Source organism: Dermacentor albipictus, chromosome 2, assembly GCF_038994185.2.
Source record: "Dermacentor albipictus isolate Rhodes 1998 colony chromosome 2, USDA_Dalb.pri_finalv2, whole genome shotgun sequence".
In the NCBI taxonomy this organism is placed as follows: Eukaryota; Metazoa; Arthropoda; class Arachnida; order Ixodida; family Ixodidae; genus Dermacentor; species Dermacentor albipictus.
In genome coordinates, this window is record NC_091822.1 from 144401561 (window position 1) to 144425458 (window position 23898).

Sequence of the window (23898 nt, forward strand, 5' to 3'; positions counted from 1 at the left end):
TTTGAGAAAGGCTGCCACTCATACGAGGCAGGCCACATTCATGGCACCAGGTACTGCATAAAGCAGAAAACTAGTGCAAATTGCGATGCAAATGCACCCCGCCAACAAAGCTCACCGCGGTAAGCTAAGACGTGGTGCTCCAGCATTTATATTAGGGCGGAAAAAACACCCCTAATGACTCATTGTCAAGGTCATCTGCCGTTAGCAGAAACTGTCACAGCTTTCCGGCCTCCTGATTGGTCTCTTCTGTGTCGTGACGTCACTGTCGCTAGGCACAGGTGTGCGCCTACTGACTGGCTCGCGTGCGTGACGTCACTGTCGTGAAGTGCGGGTGTCGGGGTGGTTCGGAGCCGCGCGGGATGGCTCATCACATCGGCATGCGTGGCGGCCGTGTGTTTATTCTCGCTCTCTTTCTTTCATGCGAAGTATCTTGAGGAACTGGGCAGCTTTCGTTGCAGTGCCACCCTGTAATGAAAACCGATAGGCTGCGTATTCTGCGCCCACTGCAATGAATAGCCGCTAATTTAATTCATTTTTTGCACAGAGAATGGCGTCCACCCACTATGCGTGACTGGACAAAAATCAGATTGTATTGAAAAAAAGAAATTCGAGGCGGCTGTTCAAAGAGCCAACGAGGAGTATAAAAACCGAGGCCAATTAGCGCATAAAAAAACGAGAAAGAAAAAGATGTACAAAAGTAAACGAAATTACAAACTCCTTAGCAAAGTAAGCACATTGAATCAATCAGAAAATAATCAATGGCAAAACAAGCATGCCTGTGACAGTGATCACGAAAAGCGCTATAGAATAACAGGAAAAGGTAAATTCAGGCAGAGCCAACCCGAAACGACGCTTCCGAAGCTCCTTTCTCTCGAGAAAAAAAAATATTGTGGGATAGGAAGAATCAACCAGTTGTTCCGAATTTGATTACAAAGGAAAGATTAGGGAGCACGGAATGATACGAGTGCCGTTAATAATAAATCATTAAATAATTATTTTTTCGGTGTACGCGGCAATCCAATCTTGCGAAGAAGACTGCACCAAGGCTCCGGTGCGAGCACCAATCTCGAGCATCCAATGGTAACTAGAGTCTATAGTGAGTCTAAAATGTAATGTGCTGTTTTCCTTGGTTCGGTTTGGTTTCGTTTCGTTTGGTGGCTGGAAATGCAGCTCAACCCACTACGGATGATCACCCGTGAATCTGGCAGTATGTAGTAAAAACAAACAGAAAACTAAGATGGAATTTTACAGATTGTAGAGAACGTGTTAAAGAGGTATCGTACGTTGAGAGAGAGAGAGAGAGAGAAAAAACATTTATTCGGACCATCGAGGTGGTTGCTCTTGAGGTCGAGTGGGTGGGGTCCTCATTCCAGGACTCCACTGGCCGTGGCTGCTCGACGTACTTGCTGGACGAGAGCTTCTTGTCCCGCCACGGTATCGCCGGTCAGCTGTACCTCCCACCGCTCAAATGACGTGCTAGGCGTCTTTAAGTGTTGAGGTTTGCTAATGCGGGTTCCATAGGTGTATGTGATTTGCTGTCGGGCGCCTGATCCGTCGTGAAAGAGGAAGAAAACGCCACGCACGTGCGATCGGCGAACGCGGCGGCCCCGCTTTTGCCGCACGTTCGGAGGTCGAACATTTGTAGCTTGCCCGAGGGCCGCCTCGTCGCTGGAAATCGCCGCCGGCTTCGAAGACGACGCCTTTGCATGGTGAGCTCAGCACTCGCGGAAAGAGAGACTTCGCGTCGCTGCTCGCGCATTTGCACTCCGCTGCGTATCGACGAGGGCGCACCGTTGTTGCACGTCAGCTTCGCAGCTGAGGTGCAGCGGTCGATCGGCCGACCACGTATCGTGGCGTACGTAGGACGGCTCTCTTCTTGGTGTCGATTGCCACGCGCAAGGCATCTCGAGACGCTTTATTGTTTTCTAACATGCTTTGTGTTTGTAAACAAGAAACCTATGACGTCGCTAGCGCGCAGACACCCTTGGACGGAATATAAAAGCAAACATTTTTTTTTGCGATTTCTAATCGAGCCACTTCGATTCGCGGCCGCCGTAACCGGTGGCATAGCTTTTTCTTTAGAGCGCAGCTCTTAGGCGCCCGTTCATGCGGTGAGCGTTGCGGCCCTCGGCGGCCGCGGCGTCCATCGACGTAACCGAGTGAACGAGCACAGCGAAGGATGAAAGAGTGAAGGCGGAGTGCAGCGGGGAATGAAAGACGGCGATAGCCAAGAGAGCGCGAGGAGGAAACCGGAGGAGGAGGGTACGGCGAAAGTGTGGGGATAAAAGCGCAGTGCCGCGCAAGACGAGCTCTGCAGCGACGACCGCTACGAGATGGCGCCAGAGTAGCGCGCCATTGTGTGTTCACAGATGACACCATCGATAAGGCATGCGGCGAGCCCGTCCACCGATACCATATATGGAAACAAAGCGCTGCATGAGCGGAGGTCTGTCTGCGGCGGCTGTGAATCGCGCCCATGCGTCGCCCACGTGCTGCGACCTTGCGATCTCCCGATTAGCGAGGCAGTCACGCCACGCTTCGCTCCGTTTGCAATCTGTCGCACGAGACAGATTGTCCGCACCAGCCACGCTACTGCAGCGTTCTCTTCCCAATATAAACCGTGTACCAAAAAATCGTGATACGAAATATTGACATGAGAGATGGAAATACGCACGTATAGAGCTGCGCTCAAATTTTGCTTTAGGGGCTATCGTAATCGTCGGTGAATTTTTTTCCCTCTACAATGATAGAAGATTCAGGATCAATAGAATCGCACGCACCTGCCAGAATCAGCAGGTCCGCGGTATAGCAACGGTATCCAGCTACGAGGGTTGATCCAAAAATAAGGTTCCCATCAATTTTAGAAATATACAACGTTACTTATTCTTATAGAAATTTACATCATTGGAAAGAAGAAATATCGCTCTATTTTTCTACACAATCGCCTTTTTTTCTACGCGTTTTTGTGGACGGTGCTTCAATTTCTGTATCCCAATATCCCAATTTCACCGCCAACTTGTTGAGGAAGCGTTTGACCTGTTTTCTGGCTTCATCGTCGCCTCGGAAGCGTTGGCCACTCAAATGTTCCTTTAACTTGGAGAACAAGGGATAATCACTAGGCGCGAGGTCTGGACTGTACGGTGTGTGGGGCATGACGGTGCACCCAAAGTTTGTCAAAAGTTTATGGGTTTGACGGGAGTCGTGAGGTCGGGCGTTGTCGTGAAGCAACGTTACACCGGCTGCCAGTCGTCTTCGCCGGCGGTTCTGGATAGCTCGCCTGAGTTTTCTTAGTGTTGTACAATAACTGTCTGAGTTGATTGTTCCAGGTTCTACGAAGTCAATCAGCAGTATCCCCTTATGATCCCCCCAAAACACTAGTCATGACTTTGCCAGCAGGAGTTTGTTTGAACTTCTTTGCGACTGGTGACTCTGGGTGACGCCACTGTTTGGATTTTTGTTTAGTTTCGGGAGTGAAATGAAACACCCACGTTTCGTCTCCCGTAACAATAAAGTCCAACAATCCTTCCTTGTTTTCTTGACACTTTTGAAGAAACTGGCGAGCGCAGTCAAGGCGTTTCTCCTTGTAGTCTGATGCCCATAGCCGCGGTACCCATCGAGCACAACACTTGTGATGCCCCAATTTTTCAAAGCTTTCTGCCCTGTACCGTAAGAACTCCCAGGAAGTCTGAGCAACAAGTTCACGGACGGTGGTCCTCCTGTTTTGAAGCACTCCGCGTTGGGCCACCTCGATAACTGCCTCCGAAAGTGGCGGCCTTCCACTCCGTTCTTCATCGTGAACTTGCTTCCGACCGTCACCAAACTCCCTGCACCACTTGCGGACGTGTTGCACCCACCCGTGGCACCCACCCGTGGATGAATATCCACGGGTGGGTGCCTTTTGGCGCGCAAAAAGCGAATTGCGGAACGAATCTCGCTCTTGGCGGGATCAACAATGGGAACCTCCAATATCGGATGGCTGCTGAGCCATGAATGCAGCAAAGCGCGGCCGAGGAAATCGAGAGTGGGGGAACAGCCGCGCGCAGGCAGTGTTGCCGGATTTCGCCTCGCACCTTCTCGTGTGGCTGGAGCCCTTTGAGAACCTTATTTCTGGATCAACCCTCGTATCTCTAAGACGTCATGGCCTATGGAGAAGGTCGACGGCGATCCGCTCATTAGGGCGCGCCCACGGTGAATAGCAGTGATCCCGTGCTACGTCGAGTGTCCCGGCGGCTGGGCGAGCATTTGTTAGAACAGCGCAGGCACTGCGGTGTGCTTTAATGTGCGTTTGGTTTGTTGTCCACATTTAGGAACATTGGCGCGTTTATATAGTTCCGTTCAGGTACCTGTCGCTGAAGGCCAGTTTTGTAAGATCTCAGTCGATGATCGCGCAAGGTGATAGCGATAAATGTGAACGGCGTGCAGAGTAAATTCTAGAAGTGGTACATGGTTTCTTCCCATTATTAATCGGGCGTGACGCTGGAAGATTTGGAAAATTGGAAACATGAAAAATTGGGGACGCGTTCTACTTCGGGACCACATCTGGTTCGAAACACCTGATGACAATAAGTGAACGAAAAAAAAAAGTACGTTGACACGAATGATGTGACAAGGGTCATAGTCTTGTCATAGCAGTGCGAAACTATATACATCGCCATGTGAGTCGGTTTTTAGCCGGATTACATCATTCCGCGTGGTTAGGCATGGTCCTGTTTCGTCCCGAACGGAAAAAGTCACGTATTGCTTTGTAGTCGCCGCATGGCGTTGTTTAGGTGTTTGCTATCTACAGTTTGAAATCAGGTGCGCATTTTTTATTCCTCTTGGGCGTTGAAGCAATGCTAGCCTCGACAATGCGTTGACAAAAAAAAAGGCAACGTCATTGATACTATCTATTGTGAGATACTCAAAAAAATAACGTGTTCATTGGTAGCGCCCTTCTTTCTTGATGTGTGGTTCATTTACATTCCTTCCGCACCCGCTGCGTTGCTTAATGACTGTGGCGTTACGCTTCGAAGCACGAAGTCTCGAGATCAAATTCCGGCCGGCGCGGCTCCGTTAAATGGGGGCGAAATGCAAGAATGCCCGTGTATCATGCATTGAGGGCTCGTTAAAAAACTCCAGTGGGTCGACTTCCCGCTACGACGTCCGTCACAATCAGATCGGGGATCTGGCAGGTAACACACCAGAGTTAATTTTTTAAATTCATTCCATCTGCATTCTTGGAGGTGAAGTTCTGTGTACGCCTACCTTGTACAATCGTGCGAATGCAATTATTTGAGTATTTCAATTGACTTAAACGCCAGGCTGCATCGAACATGTTACAGAAGCCATGGTTTCATATGTGTAGAGTTCGCTGAGCAACGACTTCTTTTCGATTGCTCAGTTTTTCGCGTGTGGCGCCCTCGTACTCGGCATTGTTTTTCTGGTTGTGTACTTTTACTCCGCGCTTTTATTCAACGATTCACCGATTCCTTCATTATCTGGATCAAAGGGAAACTAGGACGCTTACTTTAATGTTCCTAAAGTGTTTCAGGCGCCTCATTGTGTCGAATGGTCTCAATGCGATAGAGATGATTAATGCGAAAGCATCATGTGCTCCATTTCGCGAAAAATCGCCGTCGACGGCGGGACCGAAAGACGGCGCCAAAAATGGCCGACGGCGCAAAGAGTAAAAACACGTCAAAAGGTGCTTGTAATGAGATCAAATTTCTCAGGGGAGGTTCCTGTAAACAAAGTAAATATGTCTGAAAATTGCTATATTAATTGGTATACATTTGGTATAAAATTTGTATAAATTTGGTATAAAATTGGTATAAATTGGTATAGTTAGGTCCGGGTGGGAATTGAAACCGGGCCTCCAGGGTGCTAGACGAGCACGCTTTCGCGACGCCATGGCGGCTCCGCGGTTCTGGCTGACTAAATGTGTGCCTAGTGCATGCGTCATTGGGTGCGTAACGGCGCAGTCAATGTGGAGGAGGTGGCGCTACGTCATGAGTGTATAAAATGAGCGCGTTTACGACGTTCCAAGGTCTACAACCGGCATAATGCTTTCGCATCCCTACACGCAAGCGGTCTTGAGTGTCTCCGCCGATTTTTTTTTGTTTAGTCTTGTTCCCAAGTTCTCTTATTCTTGTCGCCAAGGTCACACAAGGTACACATTTTTTTTGTATGTCGCTGCTTGAGGTGCACTATACAAAGTGCTGTAGCTTTTTATCGCTACCAATGAATGAATCAATCAATCAATATATCAACTAATTAAATAATTAATTTTGCTTTGCAATGTGAAACAGAGCTCCAATTATAAATTACTTTTTGACTATCACGCAGTAATCGGACACTTGGCTAACCCGGGAACCGGAGGCGTGTTACAAGCGTTCCAAGATGCCCGAAGAAGATGATGACGATGCCAAGAAGAAGAAAAAGAAAGGCTCGAAAGGAAAGAAGGGCTCCAAAGGCAAGAAGGGCAAGAAAGGTTCCAAGGGCAAGAAGGGCTCCAAGGGCAAGAAGGGCTCCAAGGGCAAGAAAGGGTCCAAAGGAAAGAAAGGATCCAAGAAGGGCTCCAAAAAAGGCTCCAAAAAGGGATCTCCGAAGAAAAAAGGGGGGTCCAAGGGCGGGTCTCCGGAACCGGCGTCACCTGCGTCTAAATCGCCGTCGCCGCCCGCGGGACCCGTACTATCCATCGACTGGTCAAAGAGGTGAGGCTATTCCTTCACTCGTTAAATCTCCCTCTAGCATACCGGCTGCAGTCCACCCCCGCTCGCGCGCTCACTCACTCACTCACTCACTCACTCACTCACTCACTCACTCACTCACTCACTCACTCACTCACTCACTCACTCACTCACTCACTCACTCACTCACTCACTCACTCACTCACTCACTCACTCACTCACTCACTCACTCACTCACTCACTCACTCACTCACTCACTCACTCACTCACTCACTCACTCACTCACTCACTCACTCACACTTATTTACTCATTTGCGCATTCACTCTTTCACAAAATTACTTAATGATACTAACTCAAGCACCACTCTCATGCACTCGCCAACTCACTTACTCCCTCATTCGCTCACTCAGTCACTCGTTCTCACTCATTTATGCGGTAACTCCTTCGCCACTCACTAACTTAAACTCACTGCATTTCGATGGGGGCTAAATGCGAAAACACCCGTGTACTTAAATTTAGGTGCGCGTTAAAGAACCCCAGGTGGTCCAGACTTCCGGAATCTTCCACTACGGCGTGCCTCATAATCATATCGTTGTTTTGGCACGTAAAAACTCATAATTTGATTTAATCTCACTCACTCCCTCACTCTCACCTGAGTGACTCACGTAATGCTTTCAGCTACTAAATTGTATATGTGCTTTGACCAGATGATGCGACTCTTTTTATGAACAAAATGCGTCATCAATGACCGTGCACTAAATCGAGATTAAGTTCGAATCCTCTACGCCATGGAGTCGTTATGTAACTTAGACAGAACTCATTACAATTCGTGAGTGAAGAATATTAAGACTTAGAAGATGTGTAGATTTTTCAAAGACATTCGATAAACTAAATCATCAGACCTTAAACTCTATAATTCGAGGGTGTCTCTTGAGATATTTATCAGCGCCTATTTCTTGCCCCACGACCACATCATGGTAACCAAGTGATCAGCTACACAATTGCCATTTCTCCTAAATGCATAGCTAGAATTATTTATCTTGTTTTTCCTTTTCTTTCATCCATTGTCTTAAGGGATGTACTTGTTTTGTGGTATGTATGTAGTTAGGCTGCTACTATCGTGTTGCCGATGTGAGTATTTGTTGAGGGGTTACCAAACCTCACCAGTCTATTTTGTGCGTTTTGCCTGCACTCTCGACAACTGCACAGTTATGCAGTGTTGCCAAAATCAACTTTGTACTTTGATGTGAAACAGAGCTACCGCATAATACGTTCTGTTCGCTATTAATATCTATACCTGAAAACTCGGAGGAAGCTTCATCTCCATTTTAGAAGATGCCGGGAAAAATTCAAGCTTAAGCTTCTTCTTTTCTTTGTTTTTTTTTTCAACTTTCGCGAACCTTCGCGGTTTTGGGTAATTAACGCTACAGGAATGCTTGGTTACTGTTCAAACACCGCCTTCAAGCTTCACGGAAACGTCATTAGGAAACGTTATTTGCCCGGCTCGTTACAAAAAAAAATAACGAAAAGAAAATAATATGCCGCGTGCGCTGCCATATCGAAGATGGTTCAGTGTCATAACGAAACGGGCAAATCAGGGGCCGAATCCACAAAGCGTTTCGTTCGTGTCCTTTGAAACTTTGCCGCTATCATTAGCCTTCGCTAATGATAGGTCGTTCATCAGAATTGGGTAAAGTTTTCTCTTACGAACAACATGTGGCGCAAGGGCTTTTTATGATTACGGAACCAGATTTACAGGTAGTATGGTTTGGTGTGGTAGAGCTATATGTGTGCTATATGCTTATCTATATGCGGGTTACATTCAATTATAAAATTGCTCATACCGAGGCTTACGTCGCTTGACTAAATTGTTCCTCGGAATTTCAAGAATGGCAGCCCATCAACAAATGTCATGAAACAACATCCACTTCGCTTGCCTTTTATTCTAAATATTTTCAGACTATTAAATATTAAGCGTGCAAAACAGTATCAGTGCTCAAACCTGCAAGTGACGTCATTTCGCCGTTCTTTACGGCCAGCGTTAAAAGAGGTGCGTGTTCGTGCGTGTGCGTGCGTGTGTGTGTGTGTGCGACCGGCGAAAGAAATGTATGATGATACGCCAAGCAAATCAGAACGAACAAATATTGGTGAACGCAGACACGTACATACTGAGCCGAGCACGACAGTGAGGTCGTGGCGTGCATACTAAAATTTACCGTTAACCGCCCATTGGCATAGCAACCTTGGACGTAAGTCTCAGTGAACGTGTGCTTGGGCGAGCTTTGCTGTAGAGGGAGGAGAAAAATTAGCCGCGTAAACGGCATTACAAAAAATTAGTCACATCTTTCACTTCAGTGTCGTGAAGTGACGCACTGTTTTCACATTGCTATAATTTGCAAGGGATGTGCGGCACCCATCGTCTTTACAACCTGAATAAAGTTCTCTAACCTAGGTACTTTGCTCTAGGTGTAAAATAACTTTGGTCCACAAAATTTATACGTGCTGGCGTCTTCTCCTGTGAATGCGGCTTGAAGCAGGAGACGGTGCGTTAGGATAGCGACTTGCGCTGCGCCATAATTGCAGCTTGAGTTCCATGACTTCCTTACTTGAATATTTTAAAGTGAACTAAGAAATAAATTTAAACTATAAAATTGGCGATATATTTGCGTAAGACAAACAAACGTTTTATCATTGCAGCACACACACATACGCGCGCACATACATACACGCACGCACATACGTGCACGCACACGCGCATGCGCGCACAAACACAGGCACATACACACACAAACACAGAGTAGTAATAGCGTTAAGTAGTAGCGACAGCATAGCCAACAGATAGAACCATGGATAACATTAGAGAAACTTCCGATACAGAAATGCGCGTCTGTAGTGCGCGTTGTCTTTAGCATTTGTTATCCGGTAAAATCCGATCGCCGGATAAAGATGAACAAGCGCGCGTGTCAATATGTTTAGGTTTTATGTAGGAAGGTTTTTGTTGTTGTTGTTGTTACGCAGAACTAAGGTGGGAGATCCTGCTTGGCCGCCAAATAAACCTTATATATAGAACCGTTTGCCTAGTAGCACCTAGTGACATCCAGTGCGTCCCCAGCTCGCAGTAAACGGCCAGAAGCTGACAAACCGCAGAGTGGTGGGAAGAACCAAAGAAAGCCATTTCTTTAAAAACAACGAACCAATCGGCAACATAGGATGGCAACGTGGCAAATTAGCGCATGGCTCGAAGAAGGTTAATCATTTTTAACGCGACAGCGTTAAGGAGCTCGTGTCACAGAAATACCGGTGTCGTCGGTGTCGTTGTGGGCGGCGTTGGCCGTGAGCGATAAATCCCGGGAGGCACTTTTTTAAGGACTATTGAATTAAGCAGACGCAAATAAGGGTGCCCGAGCATGACATCACGCTTTGCCTGCGCGCAGCCGGCGGCCGTTCCAGGACGCCTTCACAGGTTTCTACGGCGACGGCATGTCACCCAGCCGCGACCAGTTTCTGGTCAACGTCCAGTACTACGACAACGCGCCTCCCCCGCCCGCCTACTACGACTACGGCGCTGCGGCGCCCATGATGATGCAGCCCAACACGGTCATGATGGCGTCGCCCATGGGGGGAGACATGAGATCCGCGAGGAGCGGCACCGTCATCTCGTCCACCGAACGCGAGTACTTTGAGGTGAGAGAATGCGCTCTCCGTGCCCCCGATCTGCCCTCTTCAGAAGAATGGGCTTGTTTTTTTGTTTTTTTTTCTCTTGCTGTAAGGCCCAGTAATGGCCAAAGAGAGCTGCTGTCCTCTTCAGGCACAACAGCTGGTGTCCGATAAACACCGGACACTTTTGTCGCCGATGGTTTCCGGTGCCAGGCGCCGCGCATCGTTTAGCATCGTTCCCTGGTCGGAAAAGAAGTACATTCCAGAAGGGCCCGTTCTGCGCGTATACAGCCCAGTCGCCTAGCAACGGACATACGCCTCTTCTGTAAATCCCTACATCATTTCTACACCTCAGCTTCTGCGGTTCGTTTTGTTCTTCTATGGTTGACCACAAGGCATCGAACAAAGCGTTACGGCTTGGAATTTAGGTAATTGAATGGAGCTAAAGGAGAAGTCTTTTAAATCGTTTTCAAAAGTAACTTTATCTAGGATGACATGATGAGAGATGTAATTGGTAACTTTTTTACAAAATAATAAATTTTAGTGCTTTGATGAGCAAATCTTTTCAACTTTAACAGAATTTAAACTACCACAAGCTGTAATATATTACGAATCGTGACGTTTAAACATCTACATCCTCCTCTTTGCGGTGTAGTAATCGGTGCTCTGGTCATAATTCCGGTACTCAGCTAAACACTATTTGATAAATTTTATTATTTTTGCGTTTATTTATTTGTATTGAATTCTAAATATTTATTAATAACAATCAAGCTAAGGGGAGCAGGCAGACCTTGCGCAGAACGCGCGGAGACAATGGGCAGGGGTGCGAGGATTGGGGGGTGCATTTAGGGAGATGCCGCTCTAGCGGTTACACAACGATGAATAATGATACATTGCTACTGGTAATTTTCGAGATTGTAACATATCCCTTTTGAAGGTTATGCGGAAGGCCGTGTTCATGTCTGGGCACAGCATACGCAGAATGGGCTCTTGTGAAAGGTATTGTAAAGAACATCTACATGCCCATCCAAATCGTATACCATCTAGTGCTTCAACAGAAGCACTAGATGGTAGACAGAAGAGCTAGACAGAACAGATGGTAGACAGACAGCTAGACAACTAGACAGACAGACAGCTAGACAGATGGTAGACAGAAGAGCTACCCTATACAGGCTAGTTCGGTGTGTCGTACTATACTACTTGTTTCAGCTATATAAAATTTATTGTAGCTGTGGCCATAGTTATAGTAAATGCACAACTAATCATAAATGTACGGGGGTTGAGTTCGCGCTTGCCATGTGCGCCCTTTTTGTTGGTCTTGACCGCATGCTTTTATTACCACTAGCTTCGCTAATTCCTCTTTAAGGGCGTTCTAATCATCGTCATCATCATAATCGTCTTTGTCATCGCCGTCGCTGTCGTCGTCGTCGTCGTCGTCGTCGTCATCATCATCATCATCATCATCATCATCATCATCATCATCATCATCATCATCATCAGTCTTCGTCCACTGCAGTACGAAGGCCTCTTCCTACGATTTCCAATTACCCCTGTCCCACGCCAACCGATTCCAACTAGCGCCTGCGAATTTCCTGATTGCATCGTCCCACCTAGGCTTCGGCAGTCTTCGACTGCACTTCCCTTCTCTTGGCACCCGTTCTGTAGCCCTGATGGTCCACCGGTTATCTAACCTACGCATTACGCGACCTGCTCAGCTCTATTTATTTCTCTTAATGTCAGTTAGAATATCGGCTATCCCCGTTTGCTCTCTGATCTACACCCCTCTCTTTCTATCTCTTAATTAATGTTCCGCCTAACATTCTTCCTTCCACTGCTCTTTGCGCAGTCCTTAAATTGTTGTCAAGCTTCTTTGTCAGCCTCCAAGTTTCTTCCCCATATGTTAGCACCGGTAAAATACACTAATTGTACACCTTCCTTCTCAATCATAATGGTAAGCTTAAAGTCAGAATCCCACAATGTCTGCCGTATGCACTCCAAACCGTTTTTATTCTTCTGTAAATTTCCTTCTCATGATCTGGATCCCCTGTGAGTAATCGACCTAGGTAAACGTGTTCTTTCACAGACTCTGGAGGCTGACTGGCGATCCTGAACTCTGTTCCTTTGCCAGGCTTGATCGTTATCTTTATTCTATGCATATTAATATTCGCCCCACTCTTCCACTCTCTCTATTAAGGTCCTCAATCTTTTGTTGTAAAGTTGCTCTTAATCAGCCTAGTCTTTGACGCACTAAATTCAACGCTTTAGAACTAACTTTGCTTGTGGCGAAAAAAAGATCGCGTGCCACTCGTCTGAAGCGCAGGGGCAACCAATGATATGTAAAAATGATGGCCTCCGAAACCTTAACTGACATATCGTGCTGTCGACAGTGCCATGCAGGAGAACGTTTTCGTTTCCCAACTCCGGACAACATGAAACGATGGACACGAAGGGTCCCGTTTGGGCAATTAGCGTGAAAATACCTATCCCTGCACTTTCTCATCCCCTTACACCTATGGAAGAGGGCCCCAACGCGACAGTGGCAGATTTGACCGAAATGTTCTACGAATATGAATTAGAACACCTTATTATCCATCTTCTGGGGGAGCTTCACCTACGTAAGTCAGAAACATGTTTTCTGTGCTTAAATATAGCACACGAACAACTTCCTCGCCTCATGTGGTTAACGGGTTTCTCACAGTGCCAGTCACACAGTGTTTCTATTAAGTGATAAGGCAGTGCATGGCATAGTATCCTGTGCGCCATACACACGAAACTACATAATGACGTACGTAGCCTACCTACTCTGACTTGGAACGAAGCACAGGGAAAAGACCTTGTATGGCTTGTTATTCGTGTAAAAAGTTAAGCTGTGTAAGATGTATCCACAATGTGTACCCTTTTAGCAATCTAAAGCAATGCAAAGCTGCAGCAAGGGTGCTCTAAGGGTGTTCTGCTAACAAATACACCTATTGCCGAAAACTGGAGAAGAAGAAAGGAAGGTGCAAGGAGATTGCGTCAGTAGCCTACACACCCACAATTGTACAACTTTCTTTAGCCTATATCCTATGCAATTGTCGAATGTGCCAGACAGAAATGGACCACTATATGCAAGAATTGACTGCAACAGTTGACTGCAACAATGGGTTTTTTTCAAGGGAATCCAGACTAAATCAGCTTGTTGCAGCAAGGGTATCACAAAGAGGATCACAGAACTCACTTTCATCTGTTATAGAGATAAAGAAAGGGCCTGGATTTCTGTAACCGCAACAATTATAATTGTCTCAAACAGTTAGGCGAGAATGTTTAATAAACATGAATCAAGTGCTGAAATATCTCAATCTTTACAGTTTCTTATCAGATGTTTTCTCATTTATTACTTCTAAGCACGTTGATTTGATTTTCAGGGTATCTGCTTTTCTTTCTGTGCTAAAACGACTTCTGAGAGCGCTTTACTTTTGACATTTTAGAGCGCATTTAAGCAGACGACAGTGAAAGCTTTCAAACGAACGCAAAGTGCTTTCGCTGTCATTCCATCTTCATAGAATGAAATGGTTGTCATTTGTTCATTTAACATCGCGGGAACGTTCTTCGTCGGTGGTCGTTCCGCGCCGGCGCTGTTTACATTCTCGTTGCTGTTCCCTCCGGCTCTCCTCGTACGCATGTTGTTCTTCGGGTGTAAGAACCATAGGTGTCCGCCACATCACAACGCAGCTGTTTTCAGCGCCGATACCTCTCCTGATTATACACTGCGGTAACCTTAACATCACGCTATTTTTCTCGGCGAGCGTTCTAATCTGTTCCGCATTTTGACATCTGCACCGCCGCACTGCACCTGTATGTGACCACACGCAAAGCAAACAATGAAACCCATTGTGTATGGGTTTGTTAGAAATCGCTAAGTCCGTTTATGTTGCCGGACGCCGAAAAAAACTACGGAAGGTTAGTCATATACAGCTTTCGCTGTAAAAGGAAGAGCAAGGCTTGTTGCACAGAGCATCATGAGCACATTGCTCGCTATCGTGCACCGGCGAGATGAAAAAGAAAGAGGCGCGGTAAATGTCTTACCAAAGGTGGCGACCTTTGGGATGCCTTGGAGGAGTAGAGAGTGAAAAAACAACTTTGTGAAGATTGAAGAAGTAAGTGAGCTCCATAAGTTCACCCCACTCCCCCATTCCTGGATACGCCCCTCCTTGCGGTTAAAGGGATGTGACTAATAAGTAGCGTACCCACGTGCCTGTAAAGCGTGCTTTGCCTGGTTGGCACTTGTGTATTGCAAACAAAGCAACAGAGTGTGAACTTTTTTATTTATACATACATTGACATATTATTTGATGATGATGATGATATGTGGATTCTGGGGGAGTGGAGTGAAAAAAAAGTAACTGAGTGAAGCTGGAAGAAGCAAGTGAGCTCCATTAGTTCCCCCCCCCCCACCTACTCCTGGATACGCCCCTCCCTCCGGGTAAAGGAATATCACGAATAAACAGCGTACCCACGTGCCTGTAAAGCGTGCTTTGCCTGGTTGGCAGTTGTGTACTGCAAAAAAGCCACTGAGTGTAAACATTTTTATTTGTACACATATCGAAATAATATTTCATGATGATGACATATGGATTTTATTGGCGCAAGGGCCAGGTAACGCCAAAGAGCGCCAAGAAAGATTATTTTAGCTAGCATCATTAAAGGAACTGCTTGCATATAAACTTTTTTTAATCGCACATCATATTCACTCATGCTCCTGACTTGGATGTTTGAATGAAACATGGTTGAGGCTATCAAAAATTTGGAAGGCGTTTAAGCTTCGCCTTTAAGAGTGAAACGCGACAGCAGTCAAAGATCCCAGACTGCTTCTCACACTTCCTGGCAACTGCAGTTTATGTAACCGTAATGTTTACCGGGAAGCGTTGGCGGCGACCGCTATGCACGAAGGCGAGCTTTCTGGTAGAAACGCGGCCTCTTGCATCAGCCTGCGATGTGGTACAGTCACTGTATGTGGCTCCCGCAGAGAGCCAGAGTTGGGCATAGTTCCGCCATCTTGCAATACACTTTTGTGCAATGATGCCAGAGCTCTCGTTCGCGCAGGGGCTCTTTCGTTTATTACACCCTCAAGACCACAAAGGTATTACAGAGAGAATCCATCTCACAAGCTGGTTTCAAGCACTGTGGAAGTTACATGAATGCTTAGCCAATAGGAAGGATGACTTCCCCTCGAGATGTGCTCATCCGCGTCGCGTGGTCTGTTCAGCGTCTGCTTGCGATCATGTTACATGGTCCACGGTTGGTGGATTGACGTAAAAAAACTCATGCGTTACTCTGCTTCGCCTTCAAGAGTGGAACGTGACAGCGTTCCCGTCGACCCGCCAAGGGGTGTAAGACAATGGGCTACGGCGCAGCGACTACGCGCCCCGCATTGGACGCGGTGAGCGTCGAGCAACGCAGCGTTCGGCGCGGCAACGAAATGTGCGCTTGAGCTAGCGACGCACGCCTGAGCCTTAGAAACAGCTCGTTTCTAAGGCAACACCGCATTCACTAGAGGCGCTTTTGTACCGCTTCGAAGCATCGTACTCGTGGCTCAGTGGTAGCGTCTCCGTCTCACACTCCGGAGACCCTGGTTCGATTCCCACCCAGCCCATCTTGCAAGAGTTGAGCCAAAGCCACTAGAAAATCAGTCTCTGTAGCACGCCGCAACCTTCGCTTCTCATTCCAACGAGCAGCTCTGTCTCCAGGAGGCATCTCACCTCGTGAGTGTCTAGCAGAGGCAAGCGCAGCTGCTTATATACCGCCGCGACGGCGCGAGTTGGAGCCCCGTTTCTCCTCTGTCGTGACGTCACGGTGTCACGTGGTCAGCCTTGAAGGCGACGCCGCGAGCGAAGGCGACACCGCCGCGCCTGAGGAGCTGGGTTGAGCTCTAGTAATATGCTTCGCATAAAATTCGATGCCATGACCATAAACTGCGTTTACACACATGCGACAGCAGGACTTCGCTTTATCTATACGATTTCCCTACAGTTACCTTGCAGCCTCCCTAGCAAGCAGTACGGGCAAATACCCTTACCAAATGTTCACCTGTGCCACAGCGTCTGCTCGGCGTCTACTTGGCATCTACTTTGCGTTTGCTCGCTACCGTCATCACATACCATGCTAGAGCAGGGTAGTAAATAAATGATGCAGTGAATAATTAGGCTTTTATAGCTTTATGCATCGTTAACGCATCCCCAATGCTAATGCTGTGGCGCCATCTGCTAACTAGAAAGCAACTCAGCTTTATGGTTTGTCTATAGTCCTAGCAAACAGCCGATCTTAAAAATTTCGACAACACATACCTAATGATTTGACTTCAGCTTGACATGAGACTTAGCGATGACGGATTCTGCCGCTTGTTTCTTGCTGATAAGGCGGAGAGTCGGTAACAAACGCGAATTGGGATCTAAGCGGGTGGTAGGCGCTGTATGGGTGCTGCCACGTTGCCACTGTTAGAGTAGCTTCTCTGCAGCAATTCGGAGTTCCACGTTACTGCGCTTGGAGAATAGCACCGGAGGGGCACGTGGGAAACAGAAGCCCAACTCTGGGTCCCTGAGGGAGCCCTATACAGTAACTCTACGATGAGGTGGTGGCGAGTGCCATCTGGAGGTGGTGCAAGGAAACGTGCGCGCCTCTTTATGGCCTTTGGATTTGAACGCGCCGGCGCGCGCTAATCTCGGAGGCCATGGCGGCTCTGTGAATTTTAGAAATTCTTGAAAAGGGGTTTGTGTTTGAGTTTCCGCGTAACAGAGTTATGTTTTCTCGTATATTCAAACTACAATCCGACGCCATCATGTCTGTAAGTTGTGTGTAAGTCGTACTTTACGATTTTTCTGGCGTATTTACACTTCAGAAATTCAGTTAGTTCAGTAACTTCTTTGCACTACATGGAGGGGCCTGTATGGTTGGGTATGCGTGGTCCCGAAATGATTTTTTCCGAAAGGACGGTCGACGCTGGGCGCAGGACGCGAAACACCGAGACCAGATTTTCGGCCAGACGGGGCCCTTAACGCTATTGCTTTAAAACCTTCGAACAGACAGCAATGCGCTGAAAAAAAAAAATCCGGAGACAACCAGCACTCCTTGTGAGCTGTGTAAATGCGAAAACGTCCGATTGAACGCTGAACGCCGTTGAGCGCTCCTTCGAGCTGTGCATTGCGAGTAATTTTTTCTAGTTTTGCAGCGGGGTATTTTATCGAGCTTATCCGCTGCTGTCTCACTTCATCAAATCGACGCATCTGTACTCCGCGTTACTGTCCTAAATGTTCACTGCGTTCCTAGGGGCTTGCCGCCGCCACTCGACGCCGCTCCGCTTCGCGTTTTCGATGTTTTTATGTGGAACACTTTTTTTTTCTTTAAGGAAACTGTCGTACCTGGGCTCATAGCACTTTTACAGGTAGGCTACGCGACTAGCTAGACAAATATTAGCAGTGAAACAATTTTTAACAATAAATTCGCTATAGTTAGCTAAATACTTAATTATTCACATCCGTGCTCATTATGTAATTGCGAAATTGAAGCCAACAAATAGTGAGGTCGTTTATGCCTAGCGGGACTCCTGAGAGACGTGATATTCGGTATATTCCGACTCGCGAAATACATTCATGTTTTAGATACGTTTCCCATAAGCGTGGCTTTTAGAATTCTGCACGATCATTGCTGGAACGCCAAAGGCCAAACGCCAATTATATTGCATTAGCATTCTTTGGGTACTTCATGCGATTTTCGGGGGATATGTGTTTGCATTTATGTATGTTTGCATTCATATGTTCGTATCAAACCGTTTTCGCGGCTACCTGAATCACTGGGTTGTCAGTGGTCGAATGGGGTAGCGCATCGGGCCGCTGAGCACAGAGTTCAACACCAACCGACGGCCCAACTTCGGTATGTGGCAATCTGCACATGCGTAACGCTCATCAACGAACCTCTATCGGACCGGCATGAGTCACTGTAAACGCGAGACTGGGTAAAGTGCCGCTGTTCGAATGTACTCCATGACGCCGACTTGGAGCACTGGACATTCGCCACTCAATCTGCGCCGATCTCCGATTACATATTTGATACTAACCAGGGTCACTGAGTACGTGCAAATAGGTGCGGGCCGCTCTTCAATGAACCTCTCACCAACATGGGACACTTGAGTTTGTGCCACTGAGTGTGCGGCCAAAGCCAGGGAACAATTCTCAGCGTTCGCAGGCACCGGATCGCCACGCTTATCGTCTCGGAGGCTACGGGCGCACTTCTCGGCAGTGCCCCTAGATGGCGCAGCGTGTCCATAAAGAATCGCGAGAGGACCCTAGGGCGGTTGGCGCGTGACGTATTTCGCAGTGTTCGCACGCACCGGCGCGCCATGCATCTCGGAGCCCACGCTCAGGCTTCGCGGTTGCGGCGCTAGATGGCTCCGAGTGTTCTTGGGAACTAATTAGGGAGGCGCAAGAGAAGAGGCTTGCTGAAGTACGTGCATCATAACTCGTTTCTCCTGTGGCAATACGTCGTGTAGTTACATTGATTCGATGCTAATGCATTTCCGTCGACAGTCGTCGTGAGATGGCTTCCGCCGTAATACTTTAGGATATCTTTGGTGCATATACCTCGTAAGGGTTGCTGTGTTCATGATTCCCGATAAGCAGACACGACTTTGCTACTCATTGCATGGCTTCTATTTCGAAATTATAACATGCGCCGTAAAGGGAATAGTTGTTACGACATTCAGCATACCTTAAATAACGAGCGGAATTCCTCTTAGATAATTCTCGGTAATTTCACGATAATTCCTCGATAATTCCTCTCTTAGACGATAATTCCCGTGTTAAAGCCTCCTCTTAAGAGGAAGCTTTAGCTCGGGCCCAACTCCGATGCTGCCTACTAAAATACATGTAAAACGCAGAAACGCTTTTCTGGGATAACCGCTAGGCTGAGTTTAACGAAATTTGTTACATCTGAGAGTGAAAGTAGGCTCTAGTGGCTATTGGTAGCGGAATTTTGAAGAGCTGAATTTTTTATGAGAAATTTACAAAAATTGGTAAGTTAAAAAAATATGGAAGCTTGAAGCTTACAAATTTGTCCCTCGTCATCAAAAACAGATATTGTTATTCTGTAAACTGCACCCGTTAGAGCGGAGGAACTTGATATATAGATTTACAACCTACTTGAATATGTTGCAATGCTTACAATGGTTTTGCAAAAGTCATATGCGCATACGAATAGTAAGTTGCAGAGCAACGTGTCATACATCAATTTTGTCAGCTTTATATGTGCTATTAGAGGAAATTTACAGAATTGTGATATCGTTTTTCAATACTAAGTTTTACAGAGTTGTATACTTAATAGTTTAGTTATCTCTAGATTCGCGATTTCTGGCAATCTTAAAAAAAAATGATTCGGGGGCCCCAAATCCTCTCAACTGCCCACTTATTGAAATGATTACGGCTTGAAAAGAAACACTTTTGACGGCATTCAACACGAAAGTCCTTGAATTTATCTGTGTATTCTGGTTCGATAACACCGTTCATCATTTTCAATGCTGCTGAGCTTCTGTAGAGCGGTTGTGGTTTATTAGTATTTTTTATTCTCCCTTCCGACGGGCCAAAATATACATATGTAGATTACCGTCAACAACTGCATCTGACAAGATAGAGATAAAAAAGTAAGAACCAGTACCCAACTGTCCTGTAGCTTCCTTATGCAGTTGTAATTCACAAGTACCTAATTGTGCAGGTCGCGTTTTGTAACGACTCATTCTTCATTTCTTACCACACTCTTAAATAAAGGTTACACCCTTTGTGTCGTATCTTGTCCCACAACGATAATCGTCATCTGTCTTGCCCGCATTTCCTTTCTTTAACGCTGCAAGACCGGTGCTTCCAAGTCACGAACGGCTCACGTGTTATCAGCGTGACACAGCATTCTCGACAGGAAAGCAGCGAGTGCAGTTTTTTCAAGAAAGGAAACGCAAGCAAGGCAGATGGCAATTTTTCTCGTGGGTCAATTATACACCCCAAAGGGTGTAACTGTTTTAAGAGTGCCTATAAATTGCGACAACAACGAGGGTATCACCCAGTGACTTAGGGCGAAATAGCGGGAATTGAAATGAATAGATACAAAATACCATCCCAGGTGCATGAATCTTTCATTGCGAAGTATGCCAGCAGTTCTCAGCATACTTGAAATACTCATAGATGCCGCCACAAAGGCACTATATCTACGAGTTGCCTCCAAGTACTCTAGATGTAGAAGTAAATCCCCAGAGTTGGCATCACTGTCCGTCAATGCCATCGCAAGCTGCACGGTGGGCCACCGATTTGCCGACCAGACGTTAGCACCTCTTCGACCATCGCCGCCTCCGAACAACCAGCGAGATCCGGAGACATCGGTGTCTTTTCCTTTCTCTCCGGTTTATCTCCTTTCTCACCGCTTGCTCTACCCACTCCTCAGTCTATCAGAGGAGAAAGTCCAGCCGCCGAACACGGGAACGGGGAAAGGATACAAAGAAAGCTATTCGCTTTTAGAAAAATATTCAGAGCCATCGACGAGATTAGTCAATGTAAGCGAATAGCCGACACGAACGAACGAACGAACGAACGAACGAACGAACGAACGAACGAACGAACGAACGAACGAACGAACGAACGAACGAACGAACGAACGAACGAACGAACGAACGAGCGAGCGAGCGAACGAACGAACGAAAGAGCGAACGAGCGAGCGAGCGAACGAACGAACAAACGAACGAACGAGCGAACGAACGAACGAACGAACGAACGAACGAAAGAGCGAACGAGCGAGCGAGCGAACGAACGAACGAACAAACGAACGAAAGAGCGAGCGAGCGAGCGAGCGAACGAACGAACGAACGAACGAACGAACGAACGAACGAACGAACGAACGAACGAACGAACGAACGAACGAGCGAGCGAGCGACCGAACGAAAGAGCGAACGAAAGAGCGAACGAAAGAACGAACGAACGTTTTTTACACCGATTCCGACCCCCGATCATCGACCAGCCCACGAAAACGGCCGAAAGAAGCAAAGAAAGCTATTCGCTTTAAAAAAAAGAAAGACGTCTAAAAAGAAACGCTTTAAAAATAAAGGGGAGGGGGCTACTATCTCACTGCTTCGAACATCGCGTGAAACTGAGAACTTTTCCCACTGCCGTTGCACCCAGCCTTTCGAACGAGCGCACCGGGGCGTCTGTCGCAGGTCGAGGAGCGACGCGAGAGGAAGCGGAGCTCGGCTGGCGCGGTGGGCATCGTCGGCGGTGCCGGCATGGCGAGCTCGTCGCAGCGCCTGGTCGCGGGCGGTGCCGCTGTCCCCGGCGCGGCAGGCCTGATCGGCGGCGCCGGCCTGGTGGGCGGCGCCGGCCTGGTGGGCGCCATGCCGCTGCTCGACGTCAGCGACCAGGAGCTGTCGTCCATCGAGAGGGACATGCGCAAGATGTACCACGACCGGTACCCCAGGTGAGGAAGCGGCCCCGCCGATCCCACCGACGGGGGGTGTACCAGCCGGCTTGCAGTGCCCATTTCACGGGCTATTCGGACAAAGCGTAATAAATCAAGCGCTTAGCCTTCCCAGACAGCGCATGTTGAAAGTCTTAAACCACATAGTGTTCGAGGTGGTTTGCCTGCCAAGCTGGTGGTATAGACGCGCCCAACAACGTGAAATCGTTAAAAAGAAATGACCCCCATTGTTTTAACTTAGCCTATGTCGGTACCATTGCTGAGTCTTTTTAACTCTTGATCTTAACGCTCCGCAGTGAAGAGACGACGTTGACGTTATTTCCGGAGCGGTCCCTCATCATCATCCTCGTCATCATCTTCATCTTCGTCGTCATCATCGTCGTCTTGGCAGTCACGGGAAGCGGATCCAGTGAGTTGACCGCTTAATTAGCATTGATTTTCCATGATGGTGCCTACTGTTGATGTCATCCGGAAGTTCGCCACTAACATTTCTTGTTGTCTTCCTAGACTTCCTCGAATAGTCAGAAGCACGTGTATGTATTTGCAGCAGGAATATTTATTCTGGTTAAATTAGCTACCACCATTGTACCGACCAATGAACAAAAGAATGCTGTCAGAGAAAATTCGAATCAGTTTTAACTAGAACATTTGTAATAGTCATTTAATAGACTGCACGAATAGCTTCTCAACACCTTTACACCCTGGTTGCTAACAAGGTTTCTGAAGGTGAATGGCAGCTGTAGGACTGGCTTTACAAAAACTCTAAATAAAGTATATATATATATATATATATATATATATATATATATATATATATATATATATATATATATATATATATATATATATATATATACGTGTGTGTGTTGAAAAAAAGGAAAGAAAGAAGCCGCTGAAGGACATGTGCTGTAAAAAACTCTAAATGTCCCCGTTGCAAGAAAAAGAAATCACTGCTTGTGGCGCAAAATATAAAACCACTACATAACCAGACAGCTAAAAATACTAAACGACCAACTATAAGCAAAAATCACGCGTTGTCATGTAATGCACAGGGTACCACCGCGAAACCGAAAACAATGTTTCCATTATCTATTTTGTTGACAGATTGATTGGAAAACTGCTGACGTTGTTTCACTTCTGACAACTTGCAGTGCTTTGCTTGTCAGGCAGAAAACAGTAACAATTAAGACTTTAGCGGTTGCTTGCTGCGAAATATTTGGTTAGCTTTTTGAGCATTCAGAAAATACGGAATAGTTCATTTTCGAATAAGAATACGAATAGTTAGTGCGTAATATCCGATTCATATTTGAAACTTCGAGCACTCGCCCGCACCTGCTTATTTCCTGTTTATTTATATTGCTGGCACAAATTTTGTTAGAATCTAGCTTTGCCCATTTTCTTTCGTCACCCACAGTGTGCGAATAATTGTCGCACAAAAAGAAAAGTTGAAAAAAAAGAAAACTCGCACTAGTATGCCCCACTGTGCTTACTAATTAAAATATTCGAGTTAAGGACATCGCTGAATTTTTTTTTCGTCAAAGTTCTATTTGTGGTTCGACGGGGCTCTGACTGTCGCCTCCCTGTCACATTTACCACTATCGTATCGGACATCTTTCTGCGCGTCGGCCAGTCTAAAAAGCGCACCTGTGTAATAGAACTACCGTGAATGTGGGCCCCGAGGTCGAATTTGTTCGTCAGGACTCATCGTTTCAATTCAGCCACCCCCGACCATACGGGCTGATTTCCCGGAGTTGCTTGTCTTTAGCCGGAAGCCGTCGCTAATATGTCCAACACGATTGTTCACACACCTACTATGTTACGAACAGTATTAGCCTAAAAAAACTTTGTCTTAACACTGAATCGGCAACACTCCCCCACATGCTATGGGAGTGCAAAAATCAATACCAAGGCCTTAATCCCATGACCCTCTCGTCGAGATGGCACGCCGCCCTGCGCAGCTCCCATCTCGACGACCAACTCTGGGCGACCCAGCAGGCCTACGAAGCGGCGAAGAGGCAAGACCTCGACGTCCCATCGTGGGAGGCCTAGGCCCAGCCGACTGAACTGCTGGTGCTCATTAAAGTTTACTCTCGC

At 46.9% G+C, this 23898-nt stretch overlaps 1 protein-coding gene across 1 annotated transcript in view; it reads left to right on the forward strand.

Annotated features, from left to right (window-relative positions):
- The first annotated feature begins 1552 nt into the window (after nt 1–1552).
- LOC135904660 (membrane metallo-endopeptidase-like 1) overlaps nt 1553–23898 on the forward strand; it is an 80375-nt gene continuing 58029 nt past the window's right edge. The window contains exons 1-5 of the mRNA XM_065435545.2: nt 1553–1709; nt 6325–6692; nt 10104–10353; nt 21548–21804; nt 22101–22213. Of these exons, the coding sequence (XP_065291617.2) occupies nt 6379–6692; nt 10104–10353; nt 21548–21804; nt 22101–22213 (934 nt within the window). The 5' untranslated portion in view covers nt 1553–1709; nt 6325–6378. The remainder of the gene's footprint in view (nt 1710–6324; nt 6693–10103; nt 10354–21547; nt 21805–22100; nt 22214–23898) is intronic.